The following is an 18,909-nucleotide window of genomic DNA, read 5'->3' on the forward strand; positions in this document are numbered from 1 at the left end:
GTTCAACAAGCAACTTGAACTTTTGCATATTTGGCCCATTCACAAAGGTAGATGCTTACTCCAGATAATTTACTCTAAAACACAAAATTAACAAAAATAGTTAAGGCCCATATAAACCCAATTATAAGAATATTAATTAAAACAATGGATTTATTTATTATTATAGTCCAATAATCTATGATCAAGACTATTGTGTGTGAATAAATGCTCATTAGGCACACACAAAATCGCACGTCTTCGTTCGCAACCAACAACCCTCAAAAGCAAATGGTCTCCCTTTGAAATGCACCTTCTGAATCCTACCTTTGAAACGCACCTTTCAAACATTCTTCATTTCAGAAACGCACTCTTCAAATGCAATTTTCTTTTCAATTTTTCCACCTCAAAAACTGAGACCCACACACTATTTGTTTAGTATTAAAACATCACGTCAGACGAATGTATTATGGAGCAACGCAAATGGAGGTGTCAAAATATCGGTACTCATACTTGTTTCTACCAAGTGTTCTTTTTGTCTAAGTGTATGCTTGGAGTTTCAGAAATTGCCTACCAAGTTATGTCACTCTTGCCTCTCCATTCACAAATTGTTTGTTCATGCACCTTCATATGTTGTTTTGGCACCCTCATACAAACCTGAAAATACTTTTTTATCCTTCTTGTGTCACCTCCACATTTTGGATTACAAAATCCAGAATAATATTTTGGATTTTATAATCCAGAAGTCTGGATTTGATAATAGCTTCCGGATTATGTATTTCCGACACGCATTTGAAAAAGACTTTTGGATTATATAATTCGGAAGCTAGAAAAGACTTCCAAATTATGTAATTCGAAAGCTAATCATGCATATGAAAAAAAGACTTCCGGATTATGTAATCTAGAATCTAATTAAGAATGTGAAAAATAACTTTCAGATTACATAATCCATAATATTATAAAAAGACATTTTTGAAAATACAAAAATTTATGGAGGTGGAAGAAGAACATATGGAGGTGCAGGAAGAAATAGTCTCGTTCACAACTTTGTTACGATCCAACAAGTTTCCATTGGTCCACTGCAACCAACCACACAAGCATTTACAAAATTAAAGAAAGCAATGACAAATCTTTATCCTACCCCTTTATAGTTTTTTTTTTTTTTAATTTTGTTGTACATGCTTGTGTGGTGGATGAACGCCATGATCTCGAATCATAAGTGATGTTCATGTTTTCTTTTACGAAACCAATCATACATTGTACACCAGAATCATCTCCAATCTTCACACAATTATATGAAGTCCTAAGTTCATTGGCTCTTATTAGACAATGGTAAGTCCAATCAAACACTAAGGTAAATAATTGTGTTTACAAATGTTTAAATCAAGTAAAATCATAAAGTTGTATGTTTTTAATCTGCCTCTTCGAAATTGTTTAGATCATATGCGATTGTACTTTTAATAATTGTAAGGAAGGAATAAGCATTGGTTTAGGTCTTATTAATGATAGAGGATTTAACAAGTTTTATTATCATAATCTAAAATCACACAATTTTCTTTTAATATTTTGATTGAATGGTATGTTACATTTAGAATATTTACTATAATTTTACGTTTCTAAACTTACCTAAAAAAGCTTCTCAACAAACCTTAACCTCATCACTTCCATCATATTAAAAATTTACTTCAAATTAATAGTTTACTTCGATGACCTTATGATATGTGCCACCATTATAAAAGTCCTAATGATTAGAATATTACTTACAAAGTGTTGTAATCCTAGAATGATGGTCATTTAAAAGAGTCTTTCATTCAATTATTTTGTAAGGTTATTAAAATATTAGAATATGAAAGATGCAAAGAAGTTATCGAAATCATAGCAAAATTAAATTGTTTCTCCAAATAAAAAATTACAACTTTAAAAATCCCATAGTAAGATTAAATTGTTTGTCCAAATAATTATTTTGTAAAAGGTCAACACTTGAAGAGATGATTATAAAATATTAATAACTTTATTAAATACAATATTATTATTACTAAATATATAAATAAATTAAGAGATTATTTTATAATACATGATATTAATACATTCAATAACTATTTTTAAAAAATATAATGCATTTTATATGTAAAAATCACTAATTTTTTAGCTGATTTTAGATAATTAAAAAAAGTACATAGTAACTTTATTAATAATTCAATTATTGATTTTCTTAATAACATTTAATTCAATGTCAAAAATTTATTTTTTTTACTTCTATTATTTAAATTAAAAACCTTAAATAGAAATGACGTAATTAAATTAATTGAAATATTTGTATTTATTGAAAAAATAATCAGTAATATTAAAATATATATACGCATTAAATAGAAAATAAAAAATACATTAATTTTAAATATTAAAATATTTGCAGTTATCCAGGAAAAATAAGTATTTAAATTAATATAAATATTAAAAATATTTTTAAATTAATTTAAGGGTAGGTTGTTTCAATGAATAAAAATAAAAATTAAGATACCTTTTTTTAAAAGTCTAAAAATAAACTAAAATAGATTTTTTAAAATAATAATTAATTAATTCAAAATCTGCAATTTAAAAAAAAAATGAGATTAGTGATGTTGAGGAATCAATTTTAGATAATCCATTTCTCACTTTCAGACTATATATCTCTTTGATGTAGTTATGTTACTATATGAGAATGTCTCTCTCTTGTCTTGACAAGTAGAACTAGAAAGATAATAACATTTACATATACATGTACACATACAAGTTATTGTTGTTCTTTCTTAAATAAAATTTTAAAATCTTTTCTTCTTCTAAAACTATTTTCTAAAAGTAAGTTGTTTAACCAATCATACCAAACTCTAGAGTTTATTTAGATAGCCTTTTTAATTTTAAACACATGATTTAGTTTAGAAATACCTTCAAAACCTGGTTTGCCACAATGCAAATAGAAACTTCTTATTGTTTTAAGAAAACTTTTATTATTAGCATAGCCAAATAGATTAATCATATGCATATCTGAAAATTGAAACCAAAAGATTTAGAGCTTTACGGTTTTTAGAAAAAAAATTGAAATTATGCTTATAACATGTTACATTTTTTCAGAATTTTTATTTCGATTACGTCTGATGAAGGAGTATCATTAGCTACAACTTTGTCTTGAGCTCTTCTTTAAATTTTAGTTTCAATTTCAAATATTATTCACATAAATTGTTGCAACGGTTGTAAAGATCCTTTATCAATAAAGAAAAATGTTTAAAGTGCGTCTCTGGTATGTTCATGTGTGTCGAAGTTTAATATGTTTTTCCATATTTTTTTTTTAAGACTTGGTTTTTTTTCAACTTAGATTATTCAATTCGTATGTATTCTATTATGAGACTTCATCCTCTCTTGTTTATATGAGCTTTGTTTTTTTTTAGAAAAATTATTACCTTGTCCTTTACGTTTAAGTAATTTCTTAAAAGATTTAGACATTAGTGATATTTATTAACGAATAAATTGTTCAATTTTACGTCAAATATCTATGTTTTATTTCTTAAATATTTTAGAGCTTTAATCCCCTTTAGTCTAAAGAACATAGCTTTGATATTGGTCTAGATTGATAAGGTGGTGAAAGTTTCTTTCTAGAATCTAAGGTTAGCTCTTATACCAACTAATTCTAGAAAATGGTGTTAAATAAAATCTTAAACTTTTCTCATAAATAACACTACATTGTTTAACAAACAAATAAGCAAAACAAAAATAAAAATTAATTCTATATTAGTTCAACCAAACACAAAGATTCAAAATTTTTCTTGAAATTTTTTTAAAATATTGTGTAACACAGACACTGATACGACACTAACACACATACGAAAATATATAAGATCTCTAAAATGCTGGACATGGAGACACGAATCTATATATTATATAATTATAAATTATATAAATTAACAATAAAGATTATGCATAAGTATGTTCCATATTATTTTTTGAAACAGAAAAATGTTTTTCATATGACTGGTTCATAAGGATTTATTTTTTTATAATCATAATGAAAATTTATACAATAAAGTTTGAATTTTGAAAAAATTAATGTATTTTTTCTTTTTAAAATTGTGTTAGAACGTACTAGAATTGTCAAAAATCTAACATAATTGGACACTTCACATATACGTGCCCTACAGATGTCATTCTCGTATCGGACACCAACATGCCATTTAAAAAGTATATCGAACACCGACACGTCAATTAAGAGGAGTGTACGAGTTTTTATAGTGTTTAATCAGATGATAACAATACACAAATTATTCTGCTTTACAATGAGTATGCAAATTATTAATTAATTTTTCATCAAACTAAAACCTAAAACCTAAATCAAGAAACAAAATTCTTAGAAAGAGAAGTTTAAATCCATAGTGTAATTTCACATTATAAAGAAATACAAAAATTTAGTTTATCCGCATAAAATACTAAAAAACTTGTAAAACAATTAGGCGTTCTTCAATTCCAAAAGATTTTTTTTCAAAATGAATTGCAGTTTTGTAAATTTAAAAATGAATAAGATGCAGGTGAAAATAATCGGTACATCTTTTGAATTATCTTCTTCCTATGATAGGATCTTGATAATCTGAAATTCTAACATCACTTCATAAGAAAACATTTTAAAAACAAAATAATTAAAGCATTACACAAATACACTGTAAATCGTAACATTTTTTTCTATGGTCTAATATGAATGTGTAAAATATAAACTTTGTACATAAAATACTAAAATACTAATGTGTATGTATTTCAATATTTCCAAGCATGATTTATTTTTCTAGAAAATATTTATTAATATGCCTTTGGTTATATTTCACTTTATTTTGGTTTATCTTTAGAAAAATACTAAGAATTCTGTGCACTCTTACAAGTTACAACTTACATAAACACTAAAAACTTCTTGAAACAATAACTAATATATATTGCTAGCTCCTTCAACGTATATTGCAATCAAAAGTCTTTTAATAAGTTATATGAGGAGATTACATAATCTGGTTTCTCAACAAAAATGTTATCCTAGTAATATCTCCTGTTAGTAAGTTATATGAGGGCTTGTTTGGTATCTCAACAAAAATAAATGCTAGTCATTTCTTCGACATATATCCTAACATTCTTACATTAATTACGCAATCTGCATAAATATATTTAATTTAATATTTGCCATATTTAACTTCCTAGACTGATATATAAATAAGACTATGGTAAAATAAATTCATGTTACCAAATTTAACTTCCTATATTGAAATGCAATTGAGAAATACAAAATGAAAAATATAAGTTGCCTTAAATTTAGGGATTTCAAAAATTTACAATGCCTACCAGATTTTCTTCCAGAAATATTTTTCACCTTTCATACTAATTATCAGCTACAAAAGGGAAAAAATGGTTGCTGCTAATGACCAACATGTAAAAATTATAATAGAGAGATGTAAACTTAAACATAAATTTGCCAATCTTAGATTCAACACTACGCTATATTGAACATCTTGCTTTCTCATTTTTGTACCTTTTACATTTCTTAGCGAAATGTTGCACTACGATTCCCAGAAGCAGGAAAGGCTTGACGTCTTTTACCTTGCTGCAATTGTTTAGTCGAATCACTAGCTTGTTCCTGTCCAGTTGTCGAACGTTGCTTGCTATTTGAGTCCTCTACCTCACCAACACAATCCTGGGAAGATGCATGCTTTTTATGTTCTCCAAACTTGACATGTTTCCTTGCAGCTTCATAATCAAATGCCTTCAGCTGCACCAAGCCACTGGACTCTTCAGTTTTCATGTGCGGTCTGGTTTTATTATTTTGATCATTTGAATGAAAGCATTTTTTAAAATTTGATGATAATTCCGAGAGAGACACTGGTTCATCTTTGTCCTCTTTTCCCGAAGTGAACACACCAGATTTTTTCTCCATGTGCACATTGTAATTTTCTAGGTTATTCAGCTCCTTACCCTCTGCACCCGTATCAGATTCTAGCATTATAATCTCATCTAGAGGAGAGGCAGAAACTATATTAGAATCAGGTTTCGGTGGCTCTAACATTTCAGACGCTGCACTAGGAGTTTCTACTGTAGGTTCTGACTTCTCGCTGCTACCCGAAAATGTATGGAAAGGAAGAGTAACGGAAGATCTAATCTGCTCTAACTTGATATCTTCCTTGCCCTAAGAAATAAAAAAAGTGGTATCAAAATAGTAGTGAACAGACATGGAGCTACATGTTTGCATCACATGTAATAGACATTCATTGAGTTTGACAAAAGCATACCTTATCAGGACCAAGCTTCCTCTTTGAAGCTGAATTCCCCAGCAGTGCCCCAAAAGCACCAGGAGGCTTTTTTAGCACCTGAACAGTTGTTCCATTTCCCTATCAACAAATTAACAGATATATTTCAGATCAGTGTTCATCACTAGGTGGATAAAACATTGAACTAATATTGAAAGACAAATTTGTCAACCTTTGCAGTAGAAAGTGCACCAACATTTGCATCCCTATCCAGCTCTGCAACTGTGAGACTGACCCTTGGTGGCTCAGATGTAAGACTACTGGACTTGATTTTTATTTGTGCATTTGTATCTTGATGCGGCGAAGGTTCCTATTTGGGGTCAAAAGAATAATCGTGACTTCTCAAGGATGATAATAATATCACTATATAGCTGGTATTTTCAATTTCAACACTTTGGTTGCATTTCCAACCTTAGAATCTTGTTTATGGGATTGGGGGTCTTCAGTTCCATCAGTAACTGGGACTACATCTGATGCCTGTTCCGCAATCATACAATTTAATCAACAAATAAATAGAAATTAAGACCCAATAAAATTTAAATATTATGCAGGTTTAACAAGCATTAATTCTTTAGAATATTCTCAGTAATTATACACACCGGGTTGCTTAATTTTATCTGTTTTGAAACTCACTCGGCCAGCATTCATAACAGATCCAAAAGACAATGGAGCAATTTACCATAATCCCAGTTAATTAGAGACCTTTTCAAATTTATTTATTTAAAAATACCTTACTATATTACTGTTATATATGCTGAAAATAAACTTGAAATGGCCTATTTATAAATCTACAATTAGTTTAGCCCACAACTCGCATGATGTGTAAACATATTGAGCTAAACAATTATTTTATCAAAGAAAAACTACACAATGGAATGATTTGTACCACGTGTGTATCCACTCAAAATCAACTTGGCATACTCACCAAAGAACTGAATTGCATTAACTTTGAAAGAATCATATCCAAGTTGGGAATGGAGAACACTTTACTTACCAAGAGGGAGAGTCAAAACAGTGTTTATGAAGTTTTTTTATTTTATTCATACCATAATTTTATTCTTTATTATGGTATTATCTTGCAATTATGTATTTATAATCAATCCCATAATTACCAGGATTTGTTTCCTTGGAATAAGCTCTCTATATTTCCCAAAATAACTAGGCTCGTGTATTTATAGGTTCAGTGGCCTCATTATAGTAATACAGAAGAAGTATATTATTCTTTCTAAATTTGAGAATACATACCTACATATATATACATACATACTTATATCACACACATAAAATACATCACTGTAAATATGTTACTTACAGTGGCAGCTTGTGCTTCTTTCAACAGTTGAGAAGCTTCCTCAAATGCAGCAGCATTCTGAATAGAATGTCTAATGATGCTGACAACTGTATCAAGATTGTGTTCAACATAAGGGTGTTTTGACTTCACTAATCGCCTTAGTTTGCTTGTAGTAAGAGGAATCTGCTTAGCTTTTAAAAAAGTAAATCCAAATTAAATTATGAACGTAAAGCCAAATTGTCAACATTAAGATACCTAGAACTTGTACATGTTTCATACCGATTTCAAGAACAGATTTATTTGGCAATACATATCCTGTACTCTCATCCTCTGCACGGGCAACAATGTCCCTCCATTCACACAGTCCCTGCAAGCCAGGGAAACAGAGTTTAAAACCTTCAATGGATGTAATATAGAGAGCAATGAAATCCAAAACAAATGGAAATTATGCAATATGTAACACTCCACAAATTCTTCTATCACAAATTCTTGACATTGTATCAGCCCTTTCAGCACTGGAAGCAATTTTGGATTGTTCCAGAAAAATGTAAAAAACATGAACATATATACTAGAATCATGCTTGGACTGCTATTAGCATTATTTCTTGGTCTCCAACCTAAGCAGTTTCATGATAGAAAACAACATGAAACAACACTATAACTATTCCAGAAATGCCTAATGATGATTGAGATGATAACAGAGTAACTGCACTGTCATTATTTAAGTAACTGAAACAAAGGTGGCAATGAAATTGATGGTGGTAAGAAATGGTATCAATAGCTAAAATAATATTTTGATGATCGCAATGAAATTGGTAATGAGAAAGATTCTGGAGGAGTACATATATATATATAACAGTGTTATCAATATCAGAGACCCTAACAATCATTTATAAAGTTATAACGAAAACTATAACAGGTTATGGCGGAAGCATTCTAATAATAATATTATGTTTAGAATATTAATAAGTTACTGTGTTGTGTATAAAATATTATTAGGTTAACTTATAATATTTTAATTGGGCTGGGTATGACATGGCCCAATTTAATTTAGGGTTTTTCTTCACTTATTAGGACAGCAATTGCTTGCTGTTATTAGGTTAACTTATAATATTTTAATTGGGCCAGGATTTATGTGGCCCAATTCATTTTAGGTCAGATTTGTTGTTAGGGTTCCTCACTCACACAGCATCACTGCTGCCACCACACACACAGTCATAGAAACTGCGCACCGCCGCAGCAAGCCTCATTCTTTCTGCCTTTTTCGCTTTCTCCATTCATCTTTAGCATCCCGTGATGCAAAAAGCGGCCACCATGAAAAACCCGCATTGCCACCGCTTTCTGCCATGGCGACGCCATAACCGTTTATTGATAACACTGATATATATATATATATATGAAGATAGGAGTTCTTTGACAAATGAATAGGGAATAAGTTCACCTAATTTGTGTTAAATTGATATTTAGGGAAATCGTGGCATCTAGATTAAGACGACCAAATTGATCACAATACTTTAAAATGGGATACCAATAAGTAATTAAAAGATTACTTAGTGGAACTGTTGAGAATATTTTTCATGCTCAAAATTGGTGCTATAAATAATTTAAAAATACAAACTCACAGAAACAATGGCAAGCTGCTGTGCATTGAAACCAGCTCCTTGCAACCTATAAAGAAACAGTAACTAAGCTTTACTTTACATTTCTTGGTATGCATTTCATGCAACACAGAACTTAGTAAACACTCCCTTTGTGTATAAGAGTCATTGATGTAATCAAGATATATACAAAAATATATTGGTGAGTAATTGATACTTGTATACAACACAAAATTCATGAAAGGGAAATTATGAAAGTAACAAACCCATATATATGAAGATAGGAGTTCTCTGTCAAAAGTTCTTTCTCATACAGCTGCATGCAGACATCATAACTTCGCTTGTAGACCTGTTTGTAAATGTAAGAGGTCTGTGAATATAAGAGAACTCTATTGTTTGTGGTAATGATTGTTTGATAGTTAGTTCACATGCTCATCTAGTTAGTTTGATATCAGGTATGCAACAATGAAATACAGAAGATAGAAGCAACTAAAGCTACAATATGGTTGTATGGACAAGCTTATTCTGCGATTTAAAAATAAAATCTTTCATGTCAGCTTTCTAAGATGTCTTTGGAACAGAGAAAAAAAAAACTATTACTTCTGTGAGAAAACCTTTCTCAAACATGCATATAACATAACAAATTTCATATAGAAAAAGTAGGAAGAACTGATAAACAGTAATGTCACCTTCCACTATGCAAAATTGGTAAGGTTTAACACATAGCTTGAAGCAATCATAGATTATTAAACCTTGTAAACTTGTTTAAGGTAACAGAATTATCATTAACAACCACATTCTACACTCAGTAAAGCATGCAAGATATTCGACCAAAAATTCATCCATGGAAAGAGATTTCTTTAGTGTAGAAGATGTTACCTCCACCAGAGGAGTGTCTGAAGACTCAGAACTTTCAGACTCCTTAGACAAGGCAAATAACTTAATCCTCATTAAATCATATATATATAACAGATAGTGTGTATCTTCTCTGGCATATCTGTCAACAGAAAACAGTTAATTAGGTTGTAACAATTAGATAGTTCATGACATTATACCAGTAATCATCAAGCTGAAACCAAGATAAAAAAAAGTAAAATATTTTCTTTTTGTGGAAGGGGGAGGGAGGAACTTCTTCAATAATGAAACAGGGAAAATACAGTGTATTCAACTTATACTGTTCTACCTTTTAATGATGTATGTGTGTGTACATATATACATATAAGGTCACAAATAGAGGCAAAACCCTAACCCAAAGCTGGGTACATACAAAGGAAAAATAACAAGAACATTACATTTCAACAGAAAAACACAAGATTTGTCATAATAGCATAAATCAGCATTGCTGGATTTCCTTATTATGTGCAAGTCTAAGGGAGCTTAATTATCCCTTAGCTAATCCATTCATTTATATGGATTCTTACATCAAAAAACTATAAATCTACACATAAGTATCAAATAGGTAATACAAAAGATAAGTTAACATATTCTAACAAGTTAACCCCTTCACATAAGTTAAGCAATTTTGACACTCCCCCCTCAAGGTAAAGCCTCAGTTTGCATGTACCAAGCTTGGAACCTATAAATTGAATTTGAGGTCTTATCATGGACATAGTCAAAATAACTACAAATTGATCACCAGAGTTTACAAAATTCACAAATTTTCTCAGAAAACTTTTAGACAAAATGACAATCAATTTCTATAGATTTGGTTCTCTCTTGGAATACAAGATTGGAATCAATGTGAATAGCTGCCTAGTTCTCACAGTACATGCTCATTAGTTGTATCTCACAAAATTTAAGCTCTTGAAGGAATTGTTTTATCCACGCAAGTTCACAAATGAGTGATATCATTGACCTACATTCAGCTTTGGCAGTTAACTGAGCAACCACATTTTGTTTCTTGATTTTCCAAGAACTAACATTGCCTTTAATAAAAACACAATATTCAATTGGGGAGCACAATCTATAGGAGTATTTCCATTCACAGAACAATTTCTATCCTAGAGCCTTTTTGAGGTATCTAAGGAAGAAAATGACAACACTTCAATGATCGAGACGAACCTTGACAAACCACTTCTATAGCAAAAGGCAAATCAAGTACAATAATAGTTAAATAAAACTAAGTTTCCCAACAAATCCTCTGTATCTTTATAGATCTAAGAATGACTCACTAAGCTCAGCCATTAACTACATATTTTCTCTAAGAATTCTTTTGATTAAGCTACTTTGATACCCAGAACATACATAAGATGGCATAATTTTAAGTACACACCTGTTCATGAGAGGTGCAACAATAAAAAAATAGTTTCACTACATTTCAGCCCAAAAGTTTGTACAATGTGCAATGTGGTTGAACTTGCCAAACCAAGCCCGAGGAGCTATCGGCACAATTTACAAACTAACCCATGCTCCCCAAGCAACAAACCCAGGTGGTTGCTCCATGTACATTTCGACCACAAGATTATCATGAAGAATGACAATTTTGATATCCAGCTGATGAAAAGTTTGGGGGAAGACAATGTTGTTCAAGTTGTGACAGATGTTGCAGCAAACTACATAGTTGATGGTCAAATGTTGATGGCAAAGAGGAAAAGGATATTTTGGATATCTTGTGGCGCACATTATGTTGACTTAATGTTGGAGAACTATGAGAAGATCCCAATTGATGAGACAATTCCAAAAGGTAAAAGAAAATAACAACCTTTAATTTATTCAAGAACTTCTCTAATTTCTCAATTACATTTTACAAAAGAAAGAGATTAGGTGAGGTTGGGTATTAATTGATTTGCTACATCTTACTCAACATTTGGGTGCCTTCATTAGAACAAGGCAGTTTTAATTAGAATGTTTAGTATTAATAAAAGGAAGTCTAGTAGGTTTGCAAAACAAAGGATGAAAAAATAGTTAAAGATGTGGCTTTACAAAAGGATTTCTGGAAGAATATCATAACTGGTTTGAAGGGTGCATTGCCTCTCACTGAAGTGCTTCAATTGGTTGATTCAAATCAAAAGTCAATCATGGGTTCATTTATGAAGCAATAGACCAAGCTAAGGATAAGATACAAAAGGCTTTCAATGCTTGTCAAAAGGTATCTAATCTAACTATCTATGTATTTGTTTATTAAGTTATTCATTTTATAAAATAAAACCAACACAATGTAATATATTTTGGTTAGTTATTTGCCATTATGAAAAATCATTGATGAAAGGTGGGAAAAGCAACTTCAATGGCCTGGATTTAGAGATTTGGAAGTGAAACGAGGTCTAAGGGAATGTCTAACTAGGATGAGGATGAACAAACTCTTGTTCATGTTCAAATTGATGATTTCATTAAACAAGCTAAATGTTTTGGATGACCCTTGGCTACTAGGTCAATTAATTTAAAGACTCCAATAAATGAGTGGGAGTCTTACGATGATGAGCACCCAAAACTCCAAAAAAATTGATATTTGTGTATTGAGCTTGACATTTAGCTCCTCCGAATGTGAGCATGATTGAAGTTCCTTTGATATATAAGTTAATATTAAAATAAATCTCCATAATAGAATTACTAGTCTACTACTTGTTATCATATTTGTCTTTGCATTTGCTCACAGAGAAGAAATAGGTTGATGCAATTCCAATGAATGATTGTGTTTTTGTTATGGCTAACTCAAAACTAGCTAAGAAAAAGCAAACAAGAAAACCAATTCAAATTAATATTGATGATTGTTCATCCAATGATGAGTGTGTTATGGAAAATGTGCACAATGAAGCCTTCAGTTTGGATGAAAACTTGGTTTCAATCCAAGTTGAGGAGGATGAAATTTTACATAAACATGATTTAGACATTACTTATATGAATGGTGAAAGAGATGGAAATGGAGTTGAAGGTCTTTATGGAGATTATGAATTTAACAAGATAACTTTGTTATTAGGATAGAATTCATATTTAAAGTAGGATGGAGCTATTGATTTATTGTTGACTAGAAAAGAAATGTAATTAGGATGAGGTGTTTACTGTTTACACCTATTCATTTATTGTTTTATATATTTATTATAATTTTTTGTTAGTCATGTTGATTTGAATGTTCAATTATAAATTGAGTGAAATATAATGATTTTATGTGTGCATATATGAATTTCATACAATTTGCAGGATCTTGCAATCCATGTAAAGATAGTAAGATGTCGATTTTGACTACCTTGCACCACACAGAAAATGACACTATACCCTCCACTATGGCCAGGCCAACAAGTCACAAAATAAAGCTACAATGCTATTTTGCACATTGTAGCATGCTAATAATTGTGCATACAAATACAAATATGTCATATTTGTGTTTGAGTGACTTATATCTAAACTATAGAAATGAATGGTTGGCTACTACTAGGGTAAGAACTTAAGAGGTGAGAGTATAGATTTTCTTGTAGGAGTACATTTACATTATGCTCAGCCCAATCCTAGTATAAGATAGTCGAGTATGTTAGCCAGGGACATACAAAACATCATCCCAACATACATGGCCTTAACAAATCATATTAGAAAGGGTTAACTCTAAACTTGAACTTTAAGAGACAAAATGGAATTACAATACTTTTGCTTGCACAATAATAAAAGAATTATGCATTGCAATTTTAGCAAGATAGAAGAAAATGACTTAGAGGTAAAAATTGGAAACAATTTTATATAACAAGTTTCCAAGTTTAAGTATCTAGAGTCAATGGCAAAATAAAAATAATGAAATTGGCATTTGCAAGATACATACTAGGTAGTTAAATGGAGAAAACAATGCGTGGAGCAAGATGAGACTATAAATTACCTACCAAGCGCGAAGAGAAGTTATGTTGTACTATACAACTAGGTATACTCTAGTATTGTAAATGTTGATCTTGAACAAAACTAGAAAAAAGTGGGTAGCAAAAATGAGTATGTTGAGATTATATTGATACAAAACAAAGGCTAGGTCATGAAATGATTGTATATGACGAGATTTTAGTGTGACACCTACCAAGGTAAGGATGACAGAAAATGAGTTAAAATGATTTCAACATATGTAAAGGCACCAATAAAGGTAGATACCATGGTTCTTATCCTTGTGAAAAGGAATAGAGACCAAGAAAAACATTGAAGGAATTAATAGATGTAATCTTAACAAAAAATGATATCCAAGAGAATTGGGCTTCTAACTAAGCTAAATGGTAATGTACAATCCATGTATTCAACCTCAGCTAGTAGGACAAGATTATTATCATTGTACTATCAGGTAAGTTGCAAGTAAACCCACCCAAATATAAGGGAAATGGCAAACATCTAACAAAGAATCACCAAATACTATAAATTCCTAGTATCTTGAACAATAACACAACCAAGTTACTTTACTTCCCTCAAGTACCCTTTTGGAAACCAAGCAAATGAATTCAAGCCAAGGAAAAACAAATGAAGAATCAAAGAAGAATTAAACGTGACAAGTTATACCTTAGCATCTCATCAGGAAGTGGGCGTAGTCTCCAGTCTGCATTTTGGTAACTGCAAAGAATTGTTAATGTAAAACTTCCAGAATTTATGCAAGGAAAAAGTTGGAAAAATCAAGCCCATAAGCAAAAGTAAAGCAACTAGGCTCAATGTGTAGATTCAAAATTAAAGGAAAAAACTAAGGACAACATACTCTTTGTTTGCAGTAACTTCACAAAAATGGAGCAAAATATACTCCAAACTATTTCTCTCCAAGCTTAACAACTTTGAAGCCTAAACAATGCAATCAAAATGGATTAGTCTAGGGCTAAATATTCATTAGCTAAAACATTATAAATACATCACCTAGTTACAAAATCACAAAATCTCTTACATGATGACTATTAGAAACCAAAGACATGATGTTGTAGTTTAGAGTCTCATAGTTATAAGGGATCTAATTTCAATGAATAGTTAGAGCATTTAAACAAACCTGATGAGTGTCAAACAAATTACAAACGTAAATTCCAAAGTCTCGTTGAAGCCACACAATATCACGATCCGCACCATGCATGACCTAATTAACAATAAATAATGTCAAACAGAATGAGACAAATGTTAAATTACGAGAAAACCCAGTCACATGCAACTAACCTTTTTCTTGGAAGGGTCCTTGAAAACATCTCTAAGATAGGGTCCTATATGAATGCGAAGCTTCAATGTGTCAACAACAAAATCTTCAGCCCTTGTTGAGATTTGCATAAGGCAAGTCAAACCTTGAAATGACCGATATTGATTATGTTCCAAATCAACCTATATATTTCAACTTCAAGTCATTACAAAAAATAAGTCAAAAGAATGCAATGAATGGAAGTAATAGCGGCGACAAGAAAGGAGAATATTATTCCAAAAATCAAATGCAATATAAAAAAATGAGTGCGTCTAATGATGAGGACACAATAAAGTACAAAGCACTTGAAGGAATTGAAAGGCCCATTACTAGGTTAAGAATTAGGAAAGCAAAGGAAGCTTGTAGCATAAGGTGACACCCCTACTTGATGATGCTTCTAACTAGAAGGTCTTTTGAGCCAAAGAAAATTTCTAAAGCCTAATTGAAGATTCATGAGCCTTAAAGACAAGAAGAAATTTCTCATTAGTTTACATTTTGTTTTGATTAAAATTTGTAATAATGGGCCTTGAACTTTTGGCATTATTTTTCCTTGAATTTTCTTTTTGGATTTGAGAGTTTTATTTGTGAAGTCACCTGCATGTGGTACACTTATGATCTGACCAAAATTTGCTATAAACACTTCAAGGTCCATGATTCTTGCTTGATCCCTACAATCAGACTTATCAAGGGAAAACAACCACCCTTGTGGTGCCCTAAAATTTATCTTCCATCCTTGGAAGTGGCATATATCCTACCCATATCATTTCTTCTGCTTTAAACCATTTTCTCTTAAAAAAGTCCAATTTTGAAAACTGAAACAAAAACACCTTCAAAATCCTAAACCAAAACCAAACTCATCTCTACCCTAATTCTATTTATTTTTTAGAGCATAAATCACCCTAAACCATAGCCAAAAAATTCATCCAACCTCCAGCCCCATTTTCTGCAAAAAAAATTACCCAATTTGGATCCTAATTTCCAACAATTGAAATCAACAAGGCAACCCCACCTAGAAGGTGCACATCATCAAAATGTTAAATAACTGCATCTTATAAACTAGAAAAACAATAATCCTAATATACTAAAGACTATCCACTATTGACAAATACAGAAACCACCTAATAAGTAATGATTATTGTCACAATAGAAACAAAAATCAAAACACAGACCTGAATAACTAAACTCTCTGGTCAAGAGTTAAAACAGAAAAAATGGAATAAAATGAAATTTCATGCGAGACATATTAGAAGATTGAATGGCTAGAACTTAATGGCCCATCCAATTGTGCTCCTTATCATGTTTCATTGTAATTACACCTTTCAGATACGATAATCAAATTATGTAATTGGTCATGAGGTAATTTCAAAGTAAAACTTTATTAATAGTGATCATGTTTACCGAAAATTCATTAACAGAACGCAGCTTAGCAGCCAACTCCTTTAAATCTTTGACTTCCTCCACAAGCTTGAAAGGAGTGCTATCTATTGACGGAGGCTTCACGGGCACAACATCCCCAGGATTTCTATCAACAAAATCCAAAACAGAGAGCATTTCCTGGAATAATAAATTAATGATAGATTAACATGAAAAAGATACAAAAGATGATAAAAAGAAATTGAAAATTTTCCTTTAGTTCACCTAATATACACATGCCCAAGGTTAGAGATTACTAATGCAAAACAAAATACAACTACCAATAGCTACTCTACCGAAATATAAATCCTAGAAAAGCATGATCTAACCGTAAAATGCTATCAGACAACCAAAAGTTGTTTTCAACAAGATTTCAATACCAAAAAGAATTTAACATTTTCAAAGGATTTATTCATCTTGTATCAAAAGACTTTTCAACAAGGCTCATTGAACCTACATCACTGATTCATGCAAATATTAGAAAAGCAAAAGGGTTTGAACATGACCCAGAAAATATCATTCAACACAAGCTATTGCTTTAAAGTACACCATGCCAACATATAAATAGTCAGCATGATTGATCTCAAATATAATATTTAACAACCCTGTGAAACTGGCATTACTATCACTTCTTGATTTAATAAAAATTATTTCTTCCCCCCAAGAGGACCATGTCTTGTTTCTTAACAAGCGAAAAAGAACCAAATTTCTTCTCTTACCTGGCCAAGTTCCATTGGAAATATTCCCTTCATATAAGTTTTGTTAAAAAAATCCAAAACATAAGGGAAAATAACAAAAACAACAAAAGATTTTGCTCATTCTAATAACTCAGGCTAAATTGTTAAAAAAATTCTTCCATGCCACATCCTTTAAAGTCCAAGTGAATTAAACTTCAGTTACAGAAACACACCCATACAAATTATGTAAGCAAAGCATAAACAACAATACTAAATAACTAACCAGCGGATGAATGAACCTTGACCCATCGTCGCTAGTCTGCAACCACACATGCTCAAAAGGCATGTTTGCATTATTAACCACTATACTAAACTCATCCTGCGGTCTCCTTATCGTCGGAATATGAAACGGAATCTTGGGCTTGGGCCCCATCGTCTTCTTATCTTTAGTCGCTACAGTAACTCCAGGTGTCGCCGGACTCGCCTCAGAACCCATCCCTGGAGTGATATTCCCTCTTCCCCCTTTCTTCTTCCTCCCAGAAACCAGCTGAAACCCATCCTCCTCCATCGGGTGCTTCGCCGGATGCCCAGTCTTCTCTTCCTCCTCCCGAACCCTCCGGAACTCGTCCATTGATGCATCAAACCGCTCCAGAACGTCATCGTTCACATTCACAAGCCAGTCATAGGCGTCGTCCACGTCGGCAGGGAACGCAGCGTGCGCCGCGGCGCCTATGGCCTCCAGCATCGACCGCGACTCCCTCGCGATTTCCTCGACGGGGACCTTAAACTCCTCGAAGTTGCGGTAGAAGTGGAAGTCCTTGTCGGAAGGGAGGCAGCGCGAGGACGCAGCGAGCTTTGCCACCGATGAGGAGAGAGGACCCGCTGCTAGGGTCTGCAGCGCCTGGGCCTTCGCCGTCGCGGCGGATGGTTGATCGTGGTCCACGTCCATGGCGTCGCAAAGATTGATCAGTCGAACTTTCGTAAAGAATCACAATTTTTTTCGTTTTTCTTAGGGTTAGGGTTTTAGGATTTTAGAAGCGTCGCCACCATCGTCGAGCACTGCGTTTCGCTTTGAAGTGAGAAAAAAAAAAGTGAGAAAATCAAGAAAGTGCATTCGTATTTATATACGTTCATGTCACGTATTTTGGGTGTAAGAGTCCAAGTGGCGATAAAACTGGTGGGAAAATCACATGCAACAAAACAAGTGTTTTTTATATGTTAAGAAAAAAAAAACTGATTTTATTTACTCGCCCAATTACTATTATTATTGTCTCTAATGAAAATTTCACAACTTTTAAGAGTTTTAAGAAATTTAAATACATCAGAATTCGAATTTATTTAATTTCAAAAAAAAATCTAGTTATTTTATTTTATAAGACTTTAGATTTAGTAAATTATTTCTTTATAATGTATCTTAAATATCATAAAGTGTAAAAATATATTTAAATATTAAATAAATGTTAATAATTTTAAAACATTAATATTGAAAAGTTTGGTCAATCTTAATTAGTGTTATTTTTCAGTTGAAATTTGTCTAGATATTTTA

The 18,909-nt window shown here is 31.8% G+C and overlaps 1 protein-coding gene across 4 annotated transcripts; it reads right to left on the reverse strand.

The window, feature by feature from the left end:
• Positions 1 to 5,268: 5,268 nt before the first annotated feature.
• LOC137837293 (Polynucleotidyl transferase, ribonuclease H fold protein with HRDC domain-containing protein) lies at positions 5,269 to 18,542 on the reverse strand. 4 transcript variants are annotated; one of them, XR_016520364.1, is made up of 16 exons: positions 17,647 to 18,456; positions 16,672 to 16,827; positions 15,258 to 15,416; positions 15,097 to 15,180; positions 14,818 to 14,897; positions 14,628 to 14,678; positions 10,050 to 10,167; positions 9,437 to 9,519; positions 9,195 to 9,240; positions 7,852 to 7,939; positions 7,594 to 7,755; positions 6,693 to 6,758; positions 6,454 to 6,591; positions 6,264 to 6,362; positions 6,039 to 6,160; positions 5,269 to 5,952 (listed from the first exon to the last, which is right to left on the reverse strand). XR_016520364.1 is itself a non-coding variant. In XM_068646259.2 (16 exons), exons 1-16 carry the CDS (start codon positions 18,310 to 18,312, stop codon positions 5,946 to 5,948), a joined length of 2,133 nt encoding a protein of 710 aa, XP_068502360.2. In that variant the 5' UTR covers positions 18,313 to 18,504; the 3' UTR covers positions 5,269 to 5,945. The 4 variants fall into 4 exon arrangements, 3 of the variants coding, with proteins under 3 accessions (XP_068502360.2, XP_068502359.2, XP_090157298.1); XM_068646259.2 differs by having other exon boundaries at positions 7,594 to 7,763; positions 17,647 to 18,504; XM_068646258.2 differs by having other exon boundaries at positions 5,269 to 6,160; positions 7,594 to 7,763; positions 17,647 to 18,542.
• Between the last annotated feature and the right edge of the window lie 367 nt (positions 18,543 to 18,909).

Source organism: Phaseolus vulgaris, chromosome 4 (genome assembly GCF_051622355.1).
Source record: "Phaseolus vulgaris cultivar YP4 chromosome 4, ASM5162235v1, whole genome shotgun sequence".
NCBI lineage: Eukaryota > Viridiplantae > Streptophyta > Magnoliopsida > Fabales > Fabaceae > Phaseolus > Phaseolus vulgaris.

Coding starts and splice junctions, on each gene's coding strand:
- LOC137837293 (XM_068646258.2), bottom strand. CDS start 18,312: ATGGACGTGGACCACGATCAACCATCCGCCGCGACGGCGAAGGCCCAG. Junction 16,828..17,646: donor CAAGGTTCATTCATCCGCTG/GTTAGTTATTTA, acceptor TTATTATTCCAG/GAAATGCTCTCTGTTTTGGA. Junction 14,679..14,817: donor GAAGTTACTGCAAACAAAGA/GTATGTTGTCCT, acceptor AATTCTTTGCAG/TTACCAAAATGCAGACTGGA.